This window comes from Camelus ferus, chromosome 2, assembly GCF_009834535.1.
Source record: "Camelus ferus isolate YT-003-E chromosome 2, BCGSAC_Cfer_1.0, whole genome shotgun sequence".
Classification (NCBI taxonomy): Eukaryota; Metazoa; Chordata; class Mammalia; order Artiodactyla; family Camelidae; genus Camelus; species Camelus ferus.
Genome location: NC_045697.1, coordinates 88,311,789 through 88,339,304, shown reverse-complemented (window position 1 = coordinate 88,339,304; position 27,516 = coordinate 88,311,789). Strand labels below are relative to the sequence as shown.

The 27,516-nt window shown below is 36.4% G+C and overlaps 1 protein-coding gene across 2 annotated transcripts in view; it reads left to right on the top strand.

Annotated features, from left to right (window-relative positions):
• ANKRD50 (ankyrin repeat domain 50) overlaps positions 1–27,109 on the top strand; it is a 39,247-nt gene extending 12,138 nt beyond the window's left edge. For both annotated transcript variants that reach the window (XM_032463057.1, XM_032463065.1), the window contains 3 exons: positions 12,735–12,964; positions 18,554–22,104; positions 23,642–27,109. In XM_032463057.1, the coding sequence (XP_032318948.1) occupies positions 12,735–12,964; positions 18,554–22,101 (3,778 nt within the window). In that variant the 3' untranslated portion in view covers positions 22,102–22,104; positions 23,642–27,109. The remainder of the gene's footprint in view (positions 1–12,734; positions 12,965–18,553; positions 22,105–23,641) is intronic.
• The last annotated feature ends 407 nt before the right edge of the window (positions 27,110–27,516 follow it).

The following is a 27,516-nucleotide window of genomic DNA, read 5'->3' as shown; positions in this document are numbered from 1 at the left end:
ATGATGTATGGACTTGGAGGCTGTTGTAAGGACATTCATTTTTACTTTGAGAAGATTGGAAGCCATTAAGTCTTTTAAACAAAGTTGTAACGTCATATGACTTCATATTTTAAAGGATCATACTAGCCTACTGTGTTGAGAACTGGGGTGGTAAAGGTGGAAGCCAGGAAACAGTAAGAGACCAGTGCGGCAATGGAGGTGTGAGAGACAGTGTGCTTGGACTCAGGTGAAGTGGTGGAGGTTGTATTCTGATTATTTTTAAGATTGACCTGATAGCACATTGGACAGTGGAGTATGAGAAAACTAGAAGAGTATGGATGATTCCAAGATACCTGGTCTCAGAAATTATAAGAATGGATTTGTCCTTTAGTGAAACGGAGAAGACTAACGGAGGAGAAAGATGGAGGTTAGAGGTCAGAAGTTTAGTTCTGAATATGCTCAATGTGAGATATCTGAAGTTAGGTAAGCAGTTAGATTTACGGCTAGATTCAAAGATGAGGTGCTGTCTGTGTGTATAAATTTGGTTTCAATGGAATGTAGATGGCATTTGAGCATTAATAAGCTTATGTAAGGAATGAATGTAAATAGAGAAGAGAGAAGATCCCAGATCTGAACCTTAATGTACTTAAAAATTCAAAAGTTGGGAAGATATGAAGAAAAAGTAGCTAGTGTGAAAGGAGGAGGGAGCCAAATGACAAAGTAAAGACAGCGTCACTAGAGGAGGAAGTGATAAACTATGTCAGGTATTTGCTGAGTTGAGGATTGAGCACTGGATTTTAGTAACATGGAGGTCTTGGGGTATAGGTGGAGTGGAAAATAAAGCTTGATTATAATAGGATCATGAGTGAATGGGAGGAGTAGATAGCAGTAAATATGGGCAGAATTTTTGAGGCATTTTGTTGTGAAGAAGGGGAGTAGCAAAGTTGGATAACAGCTAGAGAAGGATATGGATCTGAGGGTGATAAAGAAGAGATGAGATTGGTGATTGAAAGGAGAATGGGTAAACTGCTGGAAATTATGTCACTGAGACGGTAAGACAGGATAGGATCTGTTATTTGAATGGATGGGATAGGAGCACAGATGGTTTATCCATAGTTAGAGGAGGGAAGGCAGAGTATGTAGATATAAATGCAGGTGAGTTGGTGGAGTGTTCCAGTGAGTGTGTGGAAGTTTTCTTCTAATTGTATATGCTTACAGGTGTGTATGTGTGCGCGGGCATGTGAGGGCATGCAAACATTTATCTATTGAATGTTATTTATACTTATTTATTTAAATACTTTTTTATTGTCTAGGAAGCAAGGTCAATCATTGGGTGTGAGGGTGGGGGAAAAGGAAATATTGGAGGTTTGAGAAGAAAGAAATACACAGTGGACATCTAGGCATGTGGGGCATGGATGATTTAGTATTTCTCCAAGTGTGGTCAAAATTATTTTCAAAATAATACACAGTATTTGTTTTTTCATTCTCATTCTCTTCTGAGGGTATGGTAGAGGCCATATAAGAGACTGAGTGCACAAATACTCTGGCTGAGATTTTGATTAGGATTGCATTAATCCTTTAGATTAATTTGTGGGAGTTGACCTCTTTGCAGTATTAAATCCCCTAATCCATTAATATGGTATATCCTTCTGTTTATTTAGGGTTTTTTTTTTTTTTCAATTTTCCTCAGAAATGCTTTATAGTTTCCAGTGCACAGGTCCAGTACATCTTTGATTAGATTTATTTTCAAGTGTTTGACTTTTTGGTGCTATTATAAATAATAGTTTGTAAATACTATTTTATGTATCTCTTAATGTTGGTGTGTAGGGATTCAAATGATTTTTGTCTATTGACCTTGTCACAAAGCAGCCTTCCTCAGTTCACTCATTAATTGTTATTCTCTAATCACTTTCACTTTCAAAGGATATTTCCACTTGGTATCGGGTTAGAGGTTTAGAGGATTGTGTGAATGTGTGTATGTTTCCTTCAGCATTTTAAAGATATCTTTAATGTGTCTTATATATCTTGACATCTTTTGAAAAATTTCCTGAAGTCTTGTTGGTTCTTTGATGATAATGCCTTTTTTCTTTGCTTCTTTTTAAGATTTCTTTCTTTTTTTTTTTTTTTTCTCTCTCTCTCTCTTTTTTTCCCCCAGTTTGACTTTGTTGTGCTTAAGTGTGGTTTCTTGGTAGTTTTTCTGTTTGGGATTTATTGAGTTTCTTAAATCTGTGGATTGATGTTTTTCATAAGTTTTGGGAAAGGCCTTATCCATTATCTCTTTGGCTATTGCTTCAAGCTGATTCTTTTTCATGGGGACCACAATTGCATGTATGTTGTACCTTTTAAATGTGTCCCATGTGTATTTTCCACGCAATTCTGTTTGTTCTAGCCTTCTTTTCACATGCTTCAGTTATTCATGCTTCATATTTTCTAGTGGTCTGTTATTTTTAATTTGCTAATTCTATCTTCTGCTGTAATCAGGATGGTGTTAAATATATCCAAAGAGTTCCTAACATCAGATACACACTTTTTTTTTTTAGTTCTAGAATGGAATTTTAATTCTTAGTTTTTATAGATTCTGGATTTTTTGTTGAAATTCATCTTTTATCCACTTATATATAGGTGTATATGTATTACCCATTTTTTCCAGTCTACTCTGTTTTCTTCAACATTTTAATCATAGTTATTTTAGCCTATGCTAACAATAATATCTGGATTATTTGAGTCTGTATTTATTGTCTCTCTTTCCTGTAGATTATTGATCACATATTTCTGCCCTTTTCCTGTCTGATAATTTTTGATTGTTATGTCAGATAGTGTGTTAAATGACAGTAGAGTTCCAGGCACTATCTTTCATCAGGGCAGGTTTCCCTTTTTCACCATTGGGCAGATACGGTGAGGGGCTAATGTATCCAGGAATCCAGCCAAACTGGGGCTTCTTTGTCATCTTAGTAAGACTGCTACTTTATTTCAGTTATTTTGGTGTGGACCTTCTAAGCTTTTGATTGAGAGCTCCATAAAGACTGTTGATAATTCACTTCTTCCCCAAGAAATAATTAGTCCTTTAACTTCCTGCCCTTTATATTTATACCTTCAAATTCTAATAAATGTCTTGAAGAAGATGGGTTTTGTATTTAAACCAAATACCTTCTTTAGCAGAATTTTGTCTCCAACATACGGACTATAGGGGATTTCATGCTGGCTTTTAGACACATTCTTCCTAGTTCCCCAACTTTTTAAGTACAGCCCAGAATTTAGCAAATGTACCTTGAAGAAAAATTAGCTTCTTTGTTTCAGATTTGCACTCTGCTCGCTGAAAGAGACATGACTAACCTCTAAAAGCTGTGTTGGTTTTATTCCTCTGGTAGAGTCTCTTAGAGTGGCCCAAGCCGGATTCTTAGTCCGAACCTAAAATTACTGTATGCCTCCAAACAGCAAATGGCCCTGAGAAGAAATCAGCAGGCGTTTTGGGGAGCTTTTTTCCTTTCCCCTCGTTTTTTTTTAAACATTTTTAAATTGAGTTATAGTTATTTTACAATGTTGTGTCAAATTCCAGTGTAGAGCACAATTTTTCAGTTATACATGAATATACATATATTCACTGTCACATTTTTTTCTCTGTGAGCTACCACAAGATCTTGTGTGTATTTCCCTGTGCCATACAGTATAATCCTGTTTATCTATTCTACATTTTGAAATCCCAGTCTGTCCCTTCCCACCCCCCACCCCCTTTGCAACCACAAGTTTGTATTCTATGTCTATGAGTCTGTTTCTGTTTTGTATTTATGTTTTGTTTAGTTTTAGATTCCACATATGAGCGATCTCATATGATATTTTTCTTTCTCTTTCTGGCTTACTTCACTTAGAATGACATTCTTCAGGAGCATCCATGTTGCTGCAAATGGTGTGGAATACTATTCAGCCTTAAAAACCGACAACATAATATAACGCCATGTTTTGCTCATTTTGGATGAATTTCCATCCTCTGGAGTTCTACTTCATTTTGTTCTCTTGCTTCAGCAGCTTTCTCATGTCTTTAAAAATATAAAATTTGTAATTTATCCACTTTTTCCCTGGCTGTTGCAGTGGAAGTTTTGGGCTGCTGCCACTTACTGCATTTTATCTGGCAGTGGAAGTCCTTGTAAGGAAGATTGCTCTGGTTCATTCCCGTTTATTTGATTTGCACCTTTGCTTGTTAAATAATTTCTTTTTTTAAATGGATTTTATCTCCTCTTTTATTTATGTGAACATAACAAATAGATTTTCTTTAGATTCTTCGGTAGTTTTATAAGTTACTTTCATTTGCTTATGAACATGTATTCTGATCATTGAGTTTTCTGCTTTCTTTCTGAGCACTGTGATTTTTGTAATTTTTTCCCTCTCCTTTTTGGATCCCCCTCCATCACCATTTCTACCTCTGCTTTCCTGGTTCTAATTGCTGAGTGCACCACTCCCCACCCTCAGTACAGTCTAGAATGAGGGCCAGTAATTGAGATATGAAGCTCCGATTCCAAGCTGATACTTGGGATTTTGCAGACTTAGTCACTGACCCATGGTCTTTTTAGGTTCAGTTCCTGTCTCCATTGAGGCTAGTTTTTTGCCCTCCCTGCTGCTTCCTAAAAGCCATAGCCCTAGGCGGTAGTCTGTGCTTTTTGTTTCCTTCTTTCATTATTAATAGGGAGAGCCCCTGCTCCAGCCCCTAGTTTCAAACTGTGAGTCTGAGTCCTCTTAGTAGAGGCAGGAGAATCTGTCCCCACTTTTACTTTCACCCTCTGGTCCCCAAGCTGCCACTGCAGACTGGCTTGGCAAGTTAACATTTTAGGCCCACTCCCAGCATTGTGCTTTTCTGTTTCTCTTACTTTAAAATGTTTATTTTATTTTTGATTCTGGCAATATTTTTCTCTTTTCTTTTTGTTTTTATATTCTGTAATTCCTTTTTGGTTTTTATATCCCATAATATATTTTAGCAAAGGGGAACAGTTCATAAAAGCATGAAGTTACTACACTATCTCGGTCAAAAGTTTAGAGAGAAATTGTATCCTACATTTTGGCCAAACTCCTGACCTGATTTTAATTATCAATTATACTTACTAGATTTTTTAAAAGAAAAAATAGTATTTGATCCCTGACTGGTTTGAGGTATCAGTTAGACCTGTTCCACATTTTCACATGCTTTAATTTATTGGAGGATAGTTTGGTTTGTATGAAAAGAACATAGGAGAACAACCTGTGTCTATTAACCTAGATAAATGGATAAAGAAATTGTGATACACACACACACACACACACACACACACACCCCTCAGCCGTAGAAAAATAAGGAAATCCTGCCATTTGTGACAATATGAAAGGGTCTAGAGGACATTATGCTAAGTGAAGTAAGTCAGACAGAGAAAGGCAAATACTGTATGATTTTACTTCATGTGGAATCTAAAAACACCAGACTCACAGAAACAGATCAGATTTGTGGTTGCCAGAGGCAAGGGAGAGAAGAAGGGGCGTTAGTTTAAAGGTGGTCAAAAGGTACAAATTTAGAGTTGTAAGATCAGTAAGTTCTGGGGATGTAATGTGCAGTGTGGGGACTACAGTTAACACTGTATCGCATATTTGAAAGGTGCTAAGAGAGTAGGTCTTAAAAGTTCTCATCACAAGAAAAAAATTATAACTACGTGAGACGATGGTAGTAACTACTCTTATTGTGGTACCATTTTGCAGTGTATACATATGTGTTATATACCTTAAGCTTATACATGTGATATGTCAATTATATATCAGTAAAACTGGAGAAAAAAGAAAATAGAACCTGGGCTTGCTTTCCTAAGATAAGATGTATTAAGTAAGAATTATTATTGCTTTAGTTTTTCTAATTTCTTTTCATCTTTTTAAATAACCTTTATTTTAAAGCCTAGCCTTTTGAAGAAACTTAATCATTTCATTAATAAAATGACAGGCAGGTATGTCAGCATTAAACTCCCAGGTGATTTTGGAAAGTGCTAGGTATTTAGGATTAACCTGCTAGGTAACTTCAAATGTATAATATTTTGATGCTAAATTTCACCAGATAGTAGTGAGATTTTAGGCTCCAGAATTCAAAATGGGTAATTTGATATTATTATGTATGATTTAATTGTAAAAATTCCCTTTTTTGCATCAAAGTAGGTGATAATGAATTTAGAAAAAATACAGATATTTATAATTGAACAGCATTAAATCTGAGGGTATTTTTTGTTTAGCCTTCATTCATAATTGCTGTGTCTAGCATGGGATAATGGGGTAACTGAATAAAATGAAACATGTGAGAACAGTCTTCATATATTGAGTTTACTGATAAGTCACAGAAAATCAATGACATACCCCAAGTTAGGGAACTCAGGAGCCATAAATAAACTGTTGACATTAATCATGTAATAATTTCAGCAAAATTATTAGGAACACCTGCCATCTACTAATTTTCTGGAATTTTAGTATTGAGACAAGTGACTTTTAGCAGCAAACAAACACAAAAATGTTTAATTCTCTCAGGAAAGAAAAATTTTAAAAGTTGCATATTCATTTAGAAGACCTTAAGATATATAAATTTTTTTCTTCCATAAAAATGTTTCCAGATAATTTAATTGCTGAAAAATTAGCTTAAGTTGCCAGGTTTAGTCAGGTTGTTCTAAGAGTGTTCTTGTTTAAATTGGACCTCAAGCTCTTATCTTACATAGCTTTTTGATATTTTCAGGAGTTCAGCATAATAATAGAGAAGAGCAACTCTGAAACAAATCAAACTCATTCCTACTGTGCCACTTACTGCTTGCTTCTCTTTGCAGCCTCCTTACCTCTATACCTTTGTTTCTTCATCTGTGAAATGGAAATGGTAATAGTATTTCCTTTTTCAGGATTACTGTGAGGGATAAATAAATTGATAGCGATAACTGGCCATAGTGCTTCATACATAGTAAGCGCTCAGTAATATTTCCCATTCTCTTTGTTTTGCCAAAGAGAAAATAAATTAACACACACTGTACATTATACATATGTGTGATTTAGAAGACAAATGTATTACATCTTGCAAACTAATTCTCTGTCATCAGAAAGCCAAACCTGCTTTCTACCAGTTCGCTTTCCAGACCCGTATTTCAGTGACTATGTAGGATTTTTGAGCGTGGTATTTGAGAATTTGGTTTGTTACCATCAAGAGCAGCATGAATTGATATACTGCTTTCAAGTAGATGGGAATCAGTGATTTTGATTGCTGTTGCATTAAAGGTTTATGAATAAAACTGTTACGAATGTTCATGTACAGATTTTTGTTTGGCCATTAGTTTTCAGTTGACTTAGGCAAATACCTGGAAGCCAGATTGCTGGGTCATATATTAGGTGTATGTTTAACTTTTTAAGAAGCTGTCAAACTTTTCCAGAGTGGCTGCACCATTTGGAAGTGGCTGTGGCATTGCTCTGCATCAGTGCCAGCATTGGTGTTTTCAGGGTTTTCATTTATTTCAGCAATTCTGACAGGTGTCTAGTGGTATTTTACTGTGGTTTTAATTTACATTTCCCTGATGACTAATGATTTTGAGTACATTTTCATATGCTTTTTTGACTCCCTTATATCTGCTTTTCTTAAGTGTCTGTTTTGGCTTTCTCCATTTTTTTCTTAATTTTTCTCATTTGTTTTCTTATTGTTGAGTTTTGAGAGTTTTAAAAAAATATTTTCTGGACACAAGTCCTTAGTAAGAAATTTACTTTGCAAATGTTTTTGGCCTCTGCAGTTTGTTTTTACATTCTCTTAACAGTGCTTTTGTAGGCATTATGAAAGTTAATTTTGAGAAAGTCAAATTTATTAATTTTTTTTAAGGATCCTGCTTTTTGCATAATATCTCAAAACTCTTTACCTAACTCAAGATCAGAGAGATTTTCACCTGGAAATGTTTTACATCTAAGTTTATAATCCATTTTGACTCAATTTTTATGTAAAATATGAAAACTGTGTGGTGAGATTAACCTTTTTTACATTGAAATCCAATTGCTATCATTTTAAAGCATCATTTGTTGAAAAAACTTTCCTTTCTCAGTTAAATTACCTTTGCAACTTTCTGAAAAATCAGCTTCCTATATTCATGCTGATCTGTTACTAGGCTTTTGAAGTGTCTGTCTTTTGCAAATACCATACTATTTTTTGTTAATTTACAGATTTTATTTTTAGAGCACTTTAGGCTTGCTGCTCTTAAGGGTAAAGTGCAGAGAGTTTCCAGATACCTCCATCCCTACACACACAGCCTCTTCCACCATCAATACCCCGCGTCACAGTGCTGCATTTGTTAATGACTGATGAACCTGCTTTGACACATCGCTATCCTCCAAAGTTTAGAGTTGACACTGGGGCTCACTCTTGGTGTTTACGTCCTGTGGATTTTAACAAATGGGTGATGACATGTAACCACCATCTTTGTACCATACACAGTACTTTGACTGCCCTAAAAAGCCTCTGTGCTCTGCCTATACATTCCTCCTTCCCCAACCTCTGGCTACTACTGATCCTTGTACTGTTTCCATAGTTTTTCCTTTTCCAGAATGTTTGACACTTGGAATCATACAGTATATTGCCTTTTCATGTTGGCTTCTTTTACTTGGTAATATACATTTAAGGTTCCTCCATATGTTTTCATGGCCTGATAGCTCATTTTCTTTTCGTGCTGAATGATATTCCATTGTCTGGGTGTACCACAGTTTTTATTAAGATTCACTGACTGAAGGACATCTTGGTTGCTTCCACATTTTGGCAATTATGAATAAAGCTGTTGTGTACGTCTGTGTGCAGATGTTTGCATGGACGTAAGTTTTCAGTTCATTTGGGTAAATATCAGGGGGGCACGACTGCTGGATCATAAGAGCATGTTTAGTTTTGTAAGAAAATTGTCAAACTGTCTTCCAAATTGGTTGTAGCGTTTTGCATTCCCACCAGCAATGAATGAGAGTCCCTGTTGCTCCACATCCTTGCCAGTATTCAGTTTGTCAGTGTTTGGATTTTGGCCATTGTAACATGTATGTAGCAGCTTCTTGTTTTAATTTGCAATTCCCTAACGACATATGATGTTGAATATCTTCTCATATGCTTGCTTGCCATCTGTACAGCTTCTTTGGTGAGGTGTCTGTTCAGGTCTTTTGCCTGTTTTTCCTTCGGGTTGTTTTCCAGTGCCCAGGTGCACTGCCCCAGGTAAGCAAGTGCTTGTCTACCTACTTCTGAGTCTACCTGCAGGTGTCTGTGCCACCTTAGATTTGGGGCTAGGTGACCACCCTGTGACCTAAGCTTTCTCATGGGTTCAAGAAAAGTGTTGAACTTGCAGCTCATCTGGCTTATTTTGTTGTAAGGCTGAGAGGGAGGCTCTCAAGCAGTTCTCTGCACCCGAGGGAGTGAGCCAGAGAGTGAGCTGAACCCCGATGTTCAACAGTGAAAACTTCAAGGGAACTATTGTACATGTAGGAGCTGTCCATCTAATAGTATATTCCTTGTAATACTTGTGGCAGCTTTTAAAAGTTAATTAGCCTCCTGAGAAAAGGCAGTAAAAAACCCAAAAAAAGAATAGATGTCTTTCATTTCAGAACTGCCCTAATGGTCCATCAGCTGCCGTTCTGCCAGGAAATCAGAAGGCCAGCGACAGAAGGGTGCTGCTGCCCATACTTACATTCAAGATGGAGTTGAAAATAGAGAAAAGCTAGTTCAAGGACTTTTAATTGAATTCATAAAAATATTAAGAATGTAATATATTTTTGCCTGAATTTTAATAATGTAACAAAGAAATGTGAGACATTTAATAGCGTACACACACAGAGGTAAAACCCTGCAGCATACCGCTGCTTTTGAAGATGGTGATTATCTTTATATGAATGTGATAACCTAACACTATTACATTATCTCATGTGAATGATAATATATATATAGTCACAAACAGGAAAACCTGTTGTAGACTATCTAAAGTACTCTTACTTAGGGTGTGCATACGTTGATGGGATTTTCATTTTATAAAATAATGTAACCTAATAGAAAATGTGGATCTATGTGTCACTCGGTGGTGTACGTATCCCTGTGTGGTGCTTTTGTTGGAATAATTGAAAGGGCACTGGAATATGGGAGTCTAGTAAATTTTTTATCCTAGTGTTTTAAAGTAGCAGTTTTCCCATTAATTACTATCCATTCATGAAACACATTTTATAGAGTGTTTGTGATGCGCTGATAATGGCTCTGAGTGCTGGGAAACTAGCAGTGCACAAGACAGGCACTGTCATGCGGGAGGCGGGATGGAGGTGGGGGAGCTTCCCCCCAGCCTTATGGTGCAAATAGTACACAAATAATTCAATAAGATTTTTTGAGAATATGTTAAATACTACAAAGAAAACAGGATGAGGTGTTAAAGTAACAGCAGTACATGATGATGAAGGCTGTTTCAGGCATGGTGATCAGGGCAGGCCTCTTCAGGAGTAAATTTTGTGTTGAAATGTGAAGAATAAGAGATTCTGCCTGGGGGAGCTTTCTATGCAGAGGAAGCAGCAAGTCCACAGGCCCTGACTGGAGACATGCTGGGTGTTAGAAGTGAAAGGGGGACAGTGTGCTGGAACAAAAGGAAGGACTCGGAATGAAGCCTGGGATTTTGACTTCAGGCCCTCGGGGAGGACGGGGTCCACTAAATGATGGGGAAGGCAGGTGGGGAGGAACTTATTTTGAAGGTAAAATGGAAAGAGAATGCTTCTTTAAACGTTAAATTTGAGATACCTGTAGCACCCCCACATGGAGATGGCAGATAGACAGTTTGGGGAAGTGTCAGTTTTGAGTTCAGGGGTGAGATCAAGGCTAGAAAAAGTTGCTCAACGTTTTTAAAGCCATAGATTGGCTGCTGGTTTTAACATAACTGAGTAATGCCTGGGGAAAGTCTGATAACAAGAAAGTGAAACTATGAGAGACCTATAAACCCAACCTGAAGGTAGATAATGTAGAAGTTAACATAAAATTGAATGCAGACCAAAACTGACAGGACATTTATGCTTTAAAATAAGTGCACACCCTGAAGGTCATCGAGAGCATAAAGGCTCTTGTCGGGAACCATGGAGACAGGTTATAAACTTATGCTGGAAGTTTCCCTGGGCCCAGTTAAGCAAAAAGAAGAACAGAGAAGTCAGGGAGAATGAGTCACACAGAAGAGCTGTATGCAAGAGACAGACATTGGGGGCTGGTGGGGAGGGGGTTGTGGTGAGATACTCCGCCTTATGTACATCCCCTCAGTTTCTGATCTTAATTGGCTGCAGAGACGTAGAAGCACACCCATAACTCTGAGTCATATGGAGAAGGCTGGACACTGGATACACAAACCTGCAATTGCTGGTCCAGAAAGAAGTTATCTATTGAAGAAGAGCTGTTACAAGATATGTAAAATATATATCGCAGAAACAGAAGGGGGAAGGAGACTGAAAAACAGTACCAGAAACACCCACCAGAAAAATGCTGCCATGAAACAAAAAGAAATCTTTAGCTAAACATATTGTCTTGAATGAAAACAGTTAATGAGCAATTGCCTGACTTAAACAGTTTCACGAAGCAGAGATATAAGTGCTTGGAGAAGAGATTGGGAGACAACAGAATAAGATAAATCAGACTCAGAATATGTATGGGGATTTGTTCTGTGGGGGAAAAAAAGAGGAATTTCAAATCAAATCACTAGGAGAGAGATAATTTAATAAATGGTTTGGGGATAACTGTGGAGCCATGAGGGAAAAAAAATTGGAACCCTAGGTCACACCTGTCAGAATTAATTTGAATAAAAAATAAAATGTGCAAAGCATTTGCAGAAACCATGAGGAATTATTTTTAACATTAATATCAGACAGAGTAGGTTTTGGAGAAAAGAATATTACCAAATCCTCATACTGATAGAACTTATTGATAAATTGGGTCTTGTTGCTATTGGGATTGAAAGACTGAGAAGAGAGCTGTAGACAGGAATATCTGTAAATTTCTGGTATTCATAATTAGATGGATTCTGTCCTGTCACCATTGTATCTTTCAGTATCTCATTCAGTTCATGGAATGCTCAAGTAAGTATTTGTTGAAAATGAATGAGTATTGTTTTAGTTAGGAAAAAGTTGCGTTCAACTTCAGTATAAATTATCTGCATAGGAAATGTGTTCTTTAGTGGAATTAAACCTAATATATTCTTCAATATATTGAATTTTGAACATATATCAAATGGGACCTAGACTGTAGTTAATCTTTGAAAAGTTTTTTAAAATAAAATTTGTGTGTGACAAACTAGATAAAACGCACTCACTTTGTGAGCCATGATGATAAAATACTTGTAAATTCTGTAGAACTCTTTGATATTTTTCCTGTTATTGGGGTGGTCCCCAAGGTTTTCTTTTCCTTTGCAACACATTTTAGTTTTATTATAAACAGCTCAAGCTTGTATTCTTAATTCGAAAAATCAGGAAGGGAATATTGAAATCTTGTTTCCTCAAGTTCCTACTGCTCTTCTTAATATGCTGAATCACAAATACACATACACTCACCCACTTTATTGTGGAAAATCTTGTTATTGGAATGTGAACTATTTAGGACCAGTATTTTCATTAAGCCAGAAATTGAAACTTGTGCAATATTTTTATTCTAAAACCTTGATTTATTTTTTAAAACAATATTTATAACCTGTAATTCTAGTGTTTGAATAAGAAATCTTAATATTGTGGCCAATAACATTCCGAGCGCTCACATGGCTGTTTTACAGGTGTGTTCTGCTCCCTCTGTTGGGGATGAAGCCTCCGCAGCAGAGCCTGTACCTGCTCGTGGATTCTGTTGACGAAGGGTGCAGTGTGACCGAAGGAGAGCACACATCTGCCAGTTTATCTGGGACTGTTGCAGAGCTTTTAGCTGCTCACCACGAGTTCTTCCCACCATGGTTATTGCTTCTCTGTTCTGCCCGAAAACAGAGCAAAGCTGTTACTAAAATGTTTACCGGTAAGTGCAATTACTGCCACTCTCAAATGTTTTTCATTGATGAGCTAATACACGTGTTTCTTTCTGAGAGGAGAGTGCTTAGTTGAAAAATCTGGTTGTTGCTTCTGCTGTTTTGTCAGCTGTTCTGTCTGTTCCATCAGCTGTTTTCAACTGTACCTTGTTCAAGTTGTGTTAAAAACAAGCCATAGAATATTGTAAGATCATTTAACAGTACCTTTTCCCCCCAGATTCTTTATGTCGATTCCTTAGTAAAGGTTAGGAGTATTTCCTGTCGTGTTAGCTCTTCTGTATCTGTAGGGCTGCATTTTTTATGCTGATGTGTCCTGATGACAGCTTATGCTATTTCTTCTAACTAGACTGGACATCTTGAGAGTAGTGAATATGCCTATTTAAAAATCAATGGCAGTTTCTCTAAGACGGGTTTAAGAGGAGAGACAGTTGACAGTCTTTTAGGATAACTGATGAAATAGATCCTTTTCTTAACCCTTTGCTGATGTGTGAGAAAGCGATTTATATAATGTATAGAAATTCATGATCAGTTGTTTTTTCTTCTTAAATTCTCCCTTGTTTCCTGACTTTACTTTTCTACTACCACGATAAGGTTGTGGTTACTCCTGTTAGATTATGTAAAACACTTTTCTTTGTGCTATGGGAAATAACAGGAGCATACAGCAGGAACACTCACAGGATTTATAGTGTGATTGGAAAGATAATAATCAAGTTATTGGTTAATTAGCCATGCCACTTTTAAACTTCCTTTTTTGGAAGGGTGAAACCTTATTAATTTGTGAAAACAGTTTCCTTTAACCAGATTTATATTCCCTCTGTTTCAGATTCCCTAGCTACTAATGACAGCACTTAGGGTTTGGCTTCCTTTATACTATTCTTTTTTGTTGTTACTGACAAAGATCTAGTCACTAGAAGTTGGAGGGTTAACAGGGTAACAGCTAATGTTATGTAGCTGTTAGTATGTCAGGTACAGATAAAGTTGAAGCCCCTTTCTTTCCCTTCTTGATTAGAAACGATCAGTGTTATTAGTTTATCTTATATCCTTTCAACTCATATTAAGTTCTGTACGTTTTTATAGTTTGTAGGAAAGAAACACTGCATATACCAGCTTAGCTCTTCCTAATCACTGGCCGCGTGACCTTATGCAGCTTACTAGTACATCCTGTGCCTCAGTTTCCTCATCTAGAAAGTGAGGATTATACTTCCCTGCTACTTCCCCACAGGGTTTTTATGAGGTTAAATGACAAATTACATGACGGGAAGCACTTAAAACCATTCCTGGTACATAATAAGTGCTTCATTAGGTGTACTGCTGCTGTCATTATCATTATCATCATCTCCTCTTTTTGTGCAAACATTATTTTTTGAGCCTTATTCCTTTTGCTACTTATTAACCCAGTTCTGTGGTTTTAATTGCTGTATACTATTCCTTCCCATGAATAAATCTCCAGTTTTCCCATTATCCTATTCATGGACACTTAGATTATTTCAATTTTTCACTATAACAAAAATGCTTCATGAACATGCTTGAACACATCTTCTTGTGCACCTGTGCTAAAGGTTTACATGATAAACCTGGACACATAATTACTAAACTATAGAGTGTGTACATTTTGAGCTTTACTTAATTTTGCCAGACTGCTGTCTGATGTGCTGGAAATAACTTACGCTCCTACCAGCAGCACATGAGATTTCCCTTTTCTCTATATTCTCATCAGTTGACACTTGTTATTTTCAGATCTGCTTTTTCTGCATTAGGGTCTTGGGCTTATGTTCCCTCTGACTGGAGTGATCTTCTCCTGAACTTCTTACTGTCTTTAACATTTCAGCCTCTGCTCAAATGTCACTTAGGCAGACTTCTCTGTATTTTTCTATTCTATTTCTGTTTTTGCCTCCTCAGCTGCTTAGCCACACACTCGTTATGTCTTGTTTCATTTTCTTCATATGTCTCATTACTGTTTAAAATTGTTTGTATTTTATATTTGTTTTCTTACTTGTGTGTCTCCTCCACTAGGATATAGTCTCCGTAAGAACAGGACATTTGCTTGTCTTGTCTGCTACTGTGTCTCCGCAGCAGCTAGAACACAGCTGGGAACAGGCAAATAAATGAGTTTGTGTCTCTTTGAACCATGTCTTGGTGGAAAAAGCAGTGACCCAGGAAGGAATAAGGAGGAACTGAATATGGCCCTGTTCTCTTTCCATACTCCTTCTAAAATGCTGTTAATTATTAAAAGTGCAGGGCTGTAATGAGCGTTGGACTATATCTCTATTGATGATAGATTTGGAATTTGGGGGTCAACACTGAAGAATATTACTGAAGTTATGAATACATATTGTCAAGTTGCTTTCCAGAAGGTATACATCATATTATATATCTACCTGAGAGTGTTCGTTTCTCAGAAATTCTACCAGTAGTGAATTACTTATTTTCATATTTACAAATTTAGTGTGTGAAATTTAGTTTTATTTGCACTTCTTATTTACTATTGATTTCTTTCCTCTTTATGCTTATTTTATCAGTTTGTCTTTTTTCCCTGTGAATTCTTATTTTCTCACCTTTACTGTGTCTCCTTCAGGAAGTTAATGATATTCTAATTGATTATTAAGAGAGCTTTTATTTCATATTTTATTAATCTTTGCAACTATTTTCTTCAGCTTTTTAAAATTATCATAATTCTTTTGAAGTCTATTATATGTAATGTAATGTATTGTCCTTTAATATCTAATATTCTTATTTTTATATTTAGTGATTTTTATCCATATAGTATATATTCTACTGAATGGTGTGAAATAAGACTCTAACTTGGATACTTTATCAAACCACAGATTTTCTCAGCACTACTTATGGGCTCCCATTAGTTATACATGCTTCTTTTATCATATGTTAAGTTTCAGTTTAAGTGCGTGTATATATATCACTTTGTGTTACTGATATATTTCTAAGCCATCTGTCTGTTCTTCTAAACTATCTGTCAGCATTTTTAGGCAACTGTCACATTGGTTTAATATTTAAAATTTTTTTGTACAATTACTTCCCAGTCCTCCTTGCCATCAATGTTATTATTTTAAAAGGTATATTTTACCTTTATTCCTCCAGATTGACTTTAGTAGCTTTTTAAAATTCTAACTACCAATGATACAAAAAATTATTAAATAGGGTTAAAATTTAGGAAATTTTTGATATTTAAAATATGCTTTCTTTCCATCCACAAACCTGGCATATTTTTTCACTTACTCAACTTTTTAAAAACCTTTTTTTCAGTGTTCCTTATATATATCCTACACATTTCTTTCTGCTTTTTACTGATGCTTTAAGTTGAAATGTATGGATTTTGCACTGAGAGGTATGCATTCCAAATTAGAACTGGCGGGTGCAACTTATCTCACAGGCTTGACATAAAAAGACGTGTACATGATCAGCACTGAAGTGCTGCTTTGAAAATAACTGACTCTTAATAAGTGCTGTTCTCCTGTATTTCTTTCTTAAGAACCAAACCTGTTACATTAGAGCTTTAGCCTAGATTCTGTCTTAATTAACTCAAGTTTCAACCATGGTATCTTAGTTAAATAGGTTTAAATTGTAGATATTTATTCATAATAAGCATTATAATCTTTTATGTAAATCAGTATCTACAAGATCACTTTGGAAACTTTAAAACACCGTAAGATATTATTTCTTAAATCCTTTTTATTAGCAACATGCCAGGTGTTTTCCAGCCTAAATTGTTATAATGAATTTAGAAAGCCAAAAGCAAATGAACACACAAAAGGGCAAGTTAATCTCATATCACTAGTAAGTGTAGATTGTTATAAATTTCTAGGCATGTTTTAAACTCTCCTGAAATTACACAAAACGTTATGGTAGCTCACAGAGAAAAAAATGTGACAGTGAGTGTGTATATGTCCATGTATGACTGAAAAATTGTGCTGAACATTGGAATTTGACACAACATTGTAAAATGATTATAAATCAATAAAAAATGTTAAAAAAGTAAACTCTCCTTAAATAAGGTGTGTCTTTTTCATAATTAAAATTTATCTTTTGAAATGAATTCTGCTGAGAATAATCAGTTATATGTTTAATTATAATCAACAGTTGTATGTATGGACATATGTATGTAATTACAGATTCCATTTTATGTATATACATCTATATATAATTATAGATTCCATTTTTTACATAGATTTAGAGGTTTGCAGATTTGTTATTTCTTCATGTGTCATTCTTCGTAGGTTGTGTTTTTCACTAGATTTATCCAGTTCACCTAAATAATTCAAGATTAGTATCACAAAATTTATCAGCTCTCTCTCCAGACCTGATATTTGTCTTCAGTGGTCTGTTTCCATCTGGCTGGCCATGTCAGAAATGAATGTCAACTTTGACTCCTCCTCTTTTTCGTTCTCCACACTCACTGAGCTCTATGCAGTCTAGCCCTTATTAATAATTTCCAAATCAGCTTTTATTTTTATCTGCTGCTGCTGCTGCTTTGGTTGTTCAGGCTTTTAGTGATTCTTACCTAGACTTCATCAGAGCCTCTGTAAAATGTTTTGCCTCTAGTGGTCAAAATTCCTCACTGACTTTTCATTACCAAATGTGTCTCATCTCCTCATATAGTACCTGGCATATAGTAGATGATATATATATTTGTTTTATTCCATCAAGTAAAAAGAGTATTTTACTCAGTATTAATTGACCTTAACTAATCTTTACTGAATTTCTACATGTATACCTTTTAAGAGAGTTCATTCACTCAGCATTCATTCAATTTTTTCTTCTGTAAGATGAATTACACAATCATCTAATAAACCCATGTCTATAAAACAGGATATCATCTTCCTTCAGAAAATGAAATTATAGTTCCCTTTAAAGAACTCAAAGTGAGTTTTGAATAGCTGTAACTAGTAATCTTCAGGTTGGTTTGAATTTTAGTAAGTTGCTTTATTTTCACAATGCTGAAGTTTTATTAACATAATTTAACTAAGTTGCATCTTCAGATTCCAACTATTTATTGACAATCTGAAATTTAATCATTTTAATTTGATAGCATATAAAATAATGTAATTTAAAGGCAGTGACATGTGATATTCAAATTGGATGCAAATATTCAATCCCATAATTAAGACATGTACATTCAGTTTTGTGGATAGAAATATGTAAATTTTTCACATGAAAAAGATCAGCGTATAAAAACAAATGAACTTCATTTATGTCTTCTGCAGCTTTTTTTTCTTAGTCATTTGGGGGATCAGAAAATCTTGACAAGGTGCTTGGATATGTATATGAGATGTCTAATGCTCAGTTTAGTATCTCATCATTGAAGCTGAGAGGAGCACTGAGCCACTAAACGAATAAGAAATACTTCCATTTGTAGACAGGAAAATGAAATAGTTCATCTGCCATCCATATGTTTTTCCAGCAGGAAAACAAAACTGATTTATATACCTCTAGGTATTGATTAATTTGTTTATTAGTATTAATTGATTTATTATTGATTTATTTGCTTATTTATCACACATTGAAGACATTCTTTGATAATCATTTTGAATTGATGACGTCCACTTTTTTTGTCTTTTCTCTAGGTTTTCGAAAAATAAGTTTAGATGACCTTCGGAAGGCATATATCGTTAAAGATGTTCAACAGTACATTCTTCATCGTTTAGATCAAGAAGAAGCTTTGCGACAGCACCTCACAAAAGAGACTGCAGAGATGTTAAACCAGCTGCACATTAAAAGTAGTGGGTGCTTTCTTTATCTAGAAAGAGTTCTCGATGGAGTTGTGGAAAATTTTATTATGTTAAGAGAGATTCGTGACATCCCAGGAACTCTAAATGGTCTGTATCTCTGGCTGTGTCAAAGACTTTTTGTAAGAAAACAGTTTGCAAAGGTTCAGCCTATTTTGAATGTGATTCTTGCAGCCTGCCGACCTTTGACCATAACGGAATTATACCACGCGGTATGGACCAAAAATATGTCATTAACCTTGGAAGACTTTCAACGCAAGTTAGATGTCCTCTCCAAACTTCTTGTTGATGGACTAGGAAATACTAAAATACTGTTTCACTATAGTTTTGCAGAGTGGCTTCTGGATGTGAAACACTGCACTCAGAAGTATTTATGTAATGCAGCAGAAGGACACCGAATGTTGGCTATGAGTTATACCTGTCAAGCCAAGAATTTAACACCATTGGAAGCACAAGAATTTGCATTGCACTTAATTAATTCAAACTTACAGTTAGAGACAGCTGAATTAGCTCTGTGGATGATATGGAATGGTACACCTGTCAGAGACTCCCTGTCTACTTTAATACCCAAGGAACAAGAAGTGCTACAGCTGTTGGTTAAAGCTGGTGCTCATGTCAACAGCGAAGATGATCGCACATCATGCATAGTCCGACAGGCCTTAGAAAGAGAGGATTCCATTCGGACATTATTAGATAATGGAGCTTCTGTGAATCAATGTGATTCGAATGGGAGGACATTATTGGCTAATGCTGCTTACAGCGGCAACCTTGATGTAGTGAATTTACTTGTATCCAGGGGAGCAGATTTAGAGATAGAAGATGCTCATGGACACACACCACTTACCCTAGCTGCCAGACAGGGACATACCAAGGTGGTTAATTGCTTGATTGGCTGTGGAGCAGATATTAATCATACTGATCAAGATGGCTGGACAGCATTAAGATCTGCTGCTTGGGGTGGTCACACTGAGGTGGTTTCTGCACTACTTTATGCTGGTGTAAAAGTGGATTGTGCAGACGCTGATAGCAGAACTGCTCTGAGAGCAGCAGCCTGGGGAGGACATGAGGATATTGTCCTGAATTTGCTCCAACATGGTGCTGAAGTCAACAAAGCTGATAACGAAGGCAGAACTGCTTTGATAGCAGCAGCCTACATGGGACACAGAGAGATTGTGGAACACCTGCTGGACCACGGAGCAGAAGTGAATCACGAGGATGTGGATGGCAGGACTGCACTCTCTGTAGCTGCGCTTTGTGTTCCCGCAAGTAAAGGGCATGCATCAGTTGTTAGCCTCTTAATCGATCGAGGTGCTGAAGTAGATCATTGTGATAAAGATGGCATGACTCCGCTGCTGGTAGCTGCCTATGAAGGACATGTCGATGTGGTTGACTTGCTTCTAGAGGGGGGAGCAGATGTAGACCACACAGATAACAATGGTCGTACACCCCTCTTAGCAGCAGCTTCTATGGGTCATGCTTCGGTTGTAAACACACTTTTGTTCTGGGGTGCAGCTGTGGACAGCATTGACAGTGAAGGGAGGACAGTCCTCAGCATAGCTTCAGCCCAAGGAAATGTTGAAGTAGTACGTACTCTCCTGGATAGAGGGTTAGATGAAAACCACAGAGACGATGCTGGATGGACACCTTTGCACATGGCAGCTTTTGAAGGTCACAGGTTAATATGTGAGGCACTTATTGAACAAGGTGCTAGAACAAATGAGATTGACAATGATGGGCGGATACCTTTCATACTAGCTTCACAAGAGGGTCATTATGATTGTGTTCAAATATTACTGGAAAATAAATCGAACATTGATCAAAGAGGTTACGATGGAAGAAATGCACTGCGGGTTGCTGCGTTAGAAGGACACAGGGACATTGTTGAATTACTTTTCAGCCATGGAGCCGATGTTAACTACAAAGATGCCGATGGGAGGCCCACACTTTATATTTTGGCCTTAGAAAACCAACTTACGATGGCTGAGTACTTTTTAGAAAATGGGGCAAATGTAGAAGCAAGTGATGCTGAAGGAAGGACAGCACTTCATGTTTCCTGCTGGCAGGGCCACTTGGAAATGGTGCAGCTTCTGATCACCTACCACGCTGACGTCAACGCTGCAGACAATGAAAAGCGCTCTGCTCTGCAGTCTGCAGCCTGGCAGGGCCACGTGAAAGTGGTGCAGCTTCTGATCGCGCACAGTGCGGCGGTCGACCACACGTGCAATCAGGGTGCCACTGCGCTCTGTATTGCGGCCCAGGAAGGGCACATCGATGTTGTGCAGGTTCTGTTGGAGCATGGTGCTGACCCAAACCACGCTGACCAGTTTGGACGCACTGCTATGCGTGTTGCAGCCAAAAACGGACATTCTCAAATAATTAAATTATTAGAAAAATATGGTGCATCCAGTTTGAATGGCTGTTCTCCATCTCCTGTACACACCATGGAGCAGAAACCTCTACAATCGGTGACTTCAAAAATGCAATCACTAACAATTAAGTCGAATAGCTCTGGCAGCACTGGTGGAGGGGACGTGCAGCCTTCGCTACGCGGGTTACCGAACGGGCCAGCTCACGCCTTCAGTTCTCCTTCAGAATCGCCTGATTCAACAGTTGATCGGCAGAAGTCATCATTGTCAAATAATTCCTTGAAAAGCTCAAAAAATTCGTCTTTGAGAACCACTTCGTCTACAGCAACGGCTCAAACAGTGCCAATTGACAGCTTTCACAGCTTGTCATTTACAGAGCAAATTCAGCAGCACTCACTGCCGCGCAGTAGAAGTCGGCAGTCGATCGTTTCCCCGTCTTCCACAACGCAGTCCTTGGGGCAGAGCCACAACTCACCCAGTAGCGAGTTTGAGTGGAGCCAAGTAAAGCCCAGTTTGAAGTCAACTAAAACAAATAAAGGGGGGAAATCAGAAAATTCCGGCAAATCTGGGTCAGCTGGGAAAAAAGCGAAACAAAATAATTCTTCACAGCCAAAGGTTTTGGAATATGAAATGACTCAGTTTGATAAGAGAGGACCTACAGCCAAATCTGGGACCAGTGCACCATCTAAACAAATGCCCACAGAATCGCAGTGCAAAATCATGATACCTTCAGCTCAGCAGGAAATTGGTCGATCGCAACAGCAGTTTCTTATTCACCAACAAAGTGGGGAACAGAAGAAGAGAAATGGAATAATGACAAATCCAAATTACCATCTTCAGAGCAACCAGGTTTTTCTTGGTAGGGTCTCAGTCCCACGAACAATACAAGACAGAGGGCATCAGGAAGTGTTAGAAGGATATCCTTCCTCGGAGACGGAGTTAAGCCTTAAACAAGCCCTGAAGCTTCAGATTGAGGGTTCTGACCCTAGCTTCAACTATAAGAAGGAAACACCATTATAAGAGGTAAGGTTTCATCAACATAAAGGATAAATATCAAAAGCACAGTTCCCTCTCCTTAGAATACTCCCTTCCCTAATTCCCAGGGCCAGTTCCCTCACCTCGTCACTATTTGTGTCGTCTTCTCAGCAAGAGCCTCCCTCCTCACTCTTTCCAGTTTGAATTCTCCCGCCTCCGGCACTCGCTTTCCCCCTTTCCTGCTGACATCGGCGCAGTACTTACTATTTCACACACTTTATACGTTTTATTTATTACTATGTTCATTATTTGTCTCCTCCCAACTAAAATGTAGTCTTTGTGAGGGTCGGGATTTTTCTCTTTTGAATTCCATGTCCTGGGACTGACAGTAGTTTCTCAGTAAAAATGTGTTGAGTAAGTGAACGAATGAGTGAGTGAATGAATATACTATTTGTGGGTCTCAGATTAAGAATTCCTTCCTATACAGTCATTTCGCCTCTTAAAGGTTCTTTGATGGTAACAAGCGGGGGCCATGTCTGTAATACTCCCTTTTGGGTTTGAATAAAATTGTGTATGTAGTGCCTAGGTAGGTGGGTAATGAAGGTTCATGTCCTTCCTTTATTCACCCTGGGAGAAATAAAAAAATTAATCAGCAAAATGTAATTTTTATTGTGAAAGATGTCTTAAGAATCTTCTGGGTAAAATTTACACATACCAAGAATAGGTGTAGAAAGATGATAAATGGATATCTTGGAAAGAGGGTATTTAGAGCCCAGTGTATTTAGACATAAGAATTAAATGTTTAAACCTCAAAATAAAGTTACATTTATTAAATAAAAAACATTTTTTCTCCTTTCCACCACAATGGACGCATCACTAATTATAATAAAGAGGAAGTTAATGGGAAAATAGACACATAATTTTATGTTATGGATACTTTTTCAAAAGTACACATCTCATATTAGAGACAAATTTCAAAGACTTCATTAGGAATTTGTGCTGGCTTCTACTCCAGGTGTATTTATCCCACTTTGCTCAATCATTTTTCATCCTCTAACAAAATTGTGTTCTTTCCTTGAGCAAACTGAAATCTCTTTCTTGTGCTTTTTTTTTTTTTCATTTTTGGAGTTTTATTTTAAGGATGTTTTATTTAAGTAAAACATTATTATAAGTAAACTTCCTATACTTTCTAATAATAAACACCCTTCCATGTGAATTTATGGACTGGTCAACTATCATTCAAAATTAATTTGTATAAAAGTTAATTCATTCTCCAATATCGTTTATTTTAAAAATATTTAGTTCATCTCTCAACTCTCCAACTCATCGTTCAACTCTCCAACTCTCGTGAAAGCTTTCATGAAGGTTAAGTGTAGATCAATATTAATAATTAACACAGATGAATAAGGGTAAACACTTTGTGGAATCTTTAAAAGTGATTTATACATTAAATAATGAATCGCTAATGGGTATTCTTTTGTGCTTTACATAGTAAATATATATATTATGTAGGGTTTTAAAAGTATGTGTAGTTATATAATAAGTGTAGTGTAGAAATTAATTTTTTTTTTAACTTTTGCATTAGTTTCCTGTTCTGTGAAACAGAAGACATTGTGATTGGAGTGATTCTTCAGCTACTGGATGAAAACATCAAATGCCTGTTGATTTGCTGGAAAAAAAAATGAAGAATGTGATATCTGCAGTACAGTTACCTTAATTACTGTAATGTGCCTAAATAGTAAGGCTGCCTTCTCAATGTAACCCTCTGTGCTTAACAAATTTCATTTTGTGTGCTTTATATTCACTACCCAAGAATAAGCACTTTTTTTTCAATGCAGATATATACTGCAGTTCCTCTAAAAGCTGAAAAATTTTGAGTAAAGCATTTTAAGTTAAGATTTGATAAATGTGCATGTGCCATGATCAAATATATATGAAAAGGCAGTGTTCCTTGTATTTATTTTTTTCTTTCTGTGGCAAACGAAACTTAAGCATAGTGTTTCAGTCACATTTGCCTTGTTGTAGTGTATGGCTTGTTTCCTGTATCCTTAAAAATGTCATTCAATAAAATAAATCATACAACTATTTTATGTTCACTACATCTTCAGCATTGGTTACAAACTGTGTTTCTATTTAATGCCACACTGAGATGAAAAAAAAATGGTTTTGTGAAAGACTTTTTTAAAGTGTAGTATTTTAGGGAGCTGCTCTAAGTAGTTTAAATTTGGATTTCCCAGTAGCATCCTCCTAATCTTCAGCTAAAGTTTCAAAAGAAAGAAAGAAAAGAAAAAAAATTCACACAAACAGACTGTAGGCAGAACAAAGTTCTGTTTCATTCGCTAGGATGCAATTTCACCTTCCACTCACTTGTCATTCCACCTCCAAGAAGACAGATGATCATTCCTGAGGCATGAAAATTCTCAGGGACAAAGCCAGGCCTCAGTGGCACATGTGTGTAGCGGGAGATGCACCTGTCGATCTGAGGGTAGATTTCTGATCCCTGAACAATTCATTGACTACTCTTACCTCTTCCATTCAGTTAAATAAAATATAATTTGTCACTCTAAATTTTAATGCTGGCTTCTCTGTGTTTTGTAAATCACTGCATGACCAAAATAGCCCCCACCCAAAATCAGTTGGATTAATTTTAGTGATTCGTTGGATGAATATTCTTGGTGAATATGTGTTCTCTTCACAGATGACAGCACTAACCTTTCAGTCAGAGCACAGGTGTATTTTTTTATTGCTATTTGATAAATATTAGTAATAGATTTGCACTTTTCTGTCCACATACTCTTTCCTGTTTTCCTCTTTGGACAGTTGCTTCCAGAATAATGGATGTAACCAAGAAAAACAAACTTGATTGCTCAAATGAGCATGTGACCACAGCCTTAGCCTCCAGGATGGATTCTAAACCAGTTGAGCTAGCTTAGATGGGTTATGTGCGTGTCTGGAAAGGTTAGAATGTATTGTTCAGAAACCAAGGTTTGTAGGTTTGATCTATGAAAAAGCCTGGGATCTTACAAAACCCACATTTTATTCTTTCCATGTGCTGTTGATAAGGAGGAATAAGGAAAGAGAATTTGGAGATTCAGCACAAAACCATTGCTACTACTGGAAAAAATCTTTAGAAGATGTCTTAGTAACAGAGGTCAGTAATGTCATCTTCATGTATGAAGGACACATGTGTTGCATTGTTCACGGAAATAGAAATGTGTAATTGATTGTGATAAATGTTTCACTTGATCTTTGTGTAAGGCTTTTATTTTGCTTCTGTTTTTTTAAGTCAGCAAAGCACATGTGTTTATGTCATCAGTAAGTTATAATCAGGAATAGGAGATAAGTTGGTAAGTTCAATCAATATTAAGGTGACATGGCAATATTTATAACTCGAATGTGAATGTTTCAAGTATTGAACTTTTGTCCCCATGGGACATTTATTAAATACACTTAATAGGACTCTTGCAAAGTAGCCTTAAAAGTGTTAATGATTCTGTTAATAAATATGAACGCATACTATTATTAGAACCAACTTTGGTCATATCTCAAACACAGTGCATTTACATAATTCTAGAAGATGAAGCTCTAATTTCTTAGTAGGTGTATTTTTCTTTAGAAAGAGAATCCTGTAAGTGCCGGTTTTTCTATTAAACTTTGAATTATTGGAATTGTATTTATTTAATTTTATTGTTTTTACAAAAGTGCACCTTGTGGCCAAAGGGCAAAGATATGACTCATTACATGAGGGATTTATGTTTTTTGAAGAGCTAAATGTTTTCATAACCATTCTATATACACTTGAAACAGCTGTAGGAAGAGAAACTGTTGGGAAAATATGACTTTCAAAAGTAAGTATTCCTTTGGATGTTTTTATATTAATTAAGCTTCGGAGTAGAATAGCAGTGGCTTTCAGTTCGGGTAAGGATGATAAGGGGGAGCTGAAGATGCCCTGCTTTTCTTACTGGTTTCGGTGGGGATTTATTTAATACCATGACTGAAAATGGCTTCTGCCCCATTAAGAAGAGTAAAAATAGTCCCGCAACTATAAAGCTCCTCAATAGCTATTTTTAAAATAAAAATGTTTAAATTTTGTAAATCACCTGATGCCACTACACGACTGTGATGCCATCTGCTTATAACGTTTTTATACCATTCCATCTGCGCTCATTCCCTAAAAGTCATGAGTTGATAATAAGGGAAGTGATAAAAAATACAGTAATGAAAGATAAAAATGTCTATGTTTGTAGGAGAGGTTTTGGAAGGAAGACTGACCAGGACGCAGTGTGTACTGCAAAGTACAGCCAGTTATGTCCCTCACCCTCACCCCCATGCTGACCGGAATCCTCACCAAAAGTAGTTCACTGCTTAAAAAACAGGAGTAAATATTTTTCTCAATATTGTTTGGCTATGCAAATGTTTGTTTTGCTTAGTGTCCTCCATTTACACTTCTCTGCAAATGTAGTTACAAATGCTTTTTTTAAAAATTTTCCCTTGGTTTGAGGTATGTAAATAGCCTAAAATGTACATTGAATTTCACATTGTAAAAGTTTTATTTTATTCCTTGTATTATATTAAGCAAAAATCCCTATGTATATGAAAGTGCATAATAAATATATTTGCTTTACAGAGGATATCTTGTTTTAATTTCATCTTTGAGCGAATAGAACATGCATGACATGCTTACACTAAAAACAACTGTTAGTTGTTTTAAGTTATTAACTTAAGTAAATATTGAGCAAATGATTTTGAAAATATGTTACACAGAAAAAAAAATGAGATATAAAGTTTCAAAGGAAGGTAGAAAAACAACAAAAAAAATCTACCCTTTGTATCGTCCTAAAGCTTCTGTAAAGACATAATATTCTCCCCACCACCACCAATAACATAACATGTGAAGTTTCATGTCTTCTGAAATTGCAGTAACCCAGTAAATTGTGTGCATGTGTGCTCCTTGAGCATCAGAATACTATGGCGCATTTGATATTTTGGGATTTTATTGCAAACAGGGCATTCATGTTCTAAATAAATTTCTATGTATTCTTCACTCAGTAAACAAGTCACTTCTTCATGTCTTTCTGTTTCCCCTACCAGAACACAGTATCATTTGTGTGTGTGTGTGTGTGTGTGCTCCAAAGAGGTTTCTAAAAAGGCCAGCAAGGCAAGTTCTGTTGGATGATTTTATGATAATCCCGGGATTCTGTAGTAATTACCTACTTGCATTCTTTATAAATTTGTTGCATTAAAAAATTTTTTTACTCTAAAGTTTTAATAACAAGGTTTAAACACAAATGAGTGATGTACATAGAAGAATTTTTAAACAGACTGATTGACTAAATAAACTTACATGAAATTTTCTAGTTGGTGGTCCAAGGAAATATGCTGGAGAACTGGCAGCAACTACTGTTTTCACTCCTTTGCCCTAGCAGTTGGAAGGATTCCAAACAATAATAGTGGAATAGA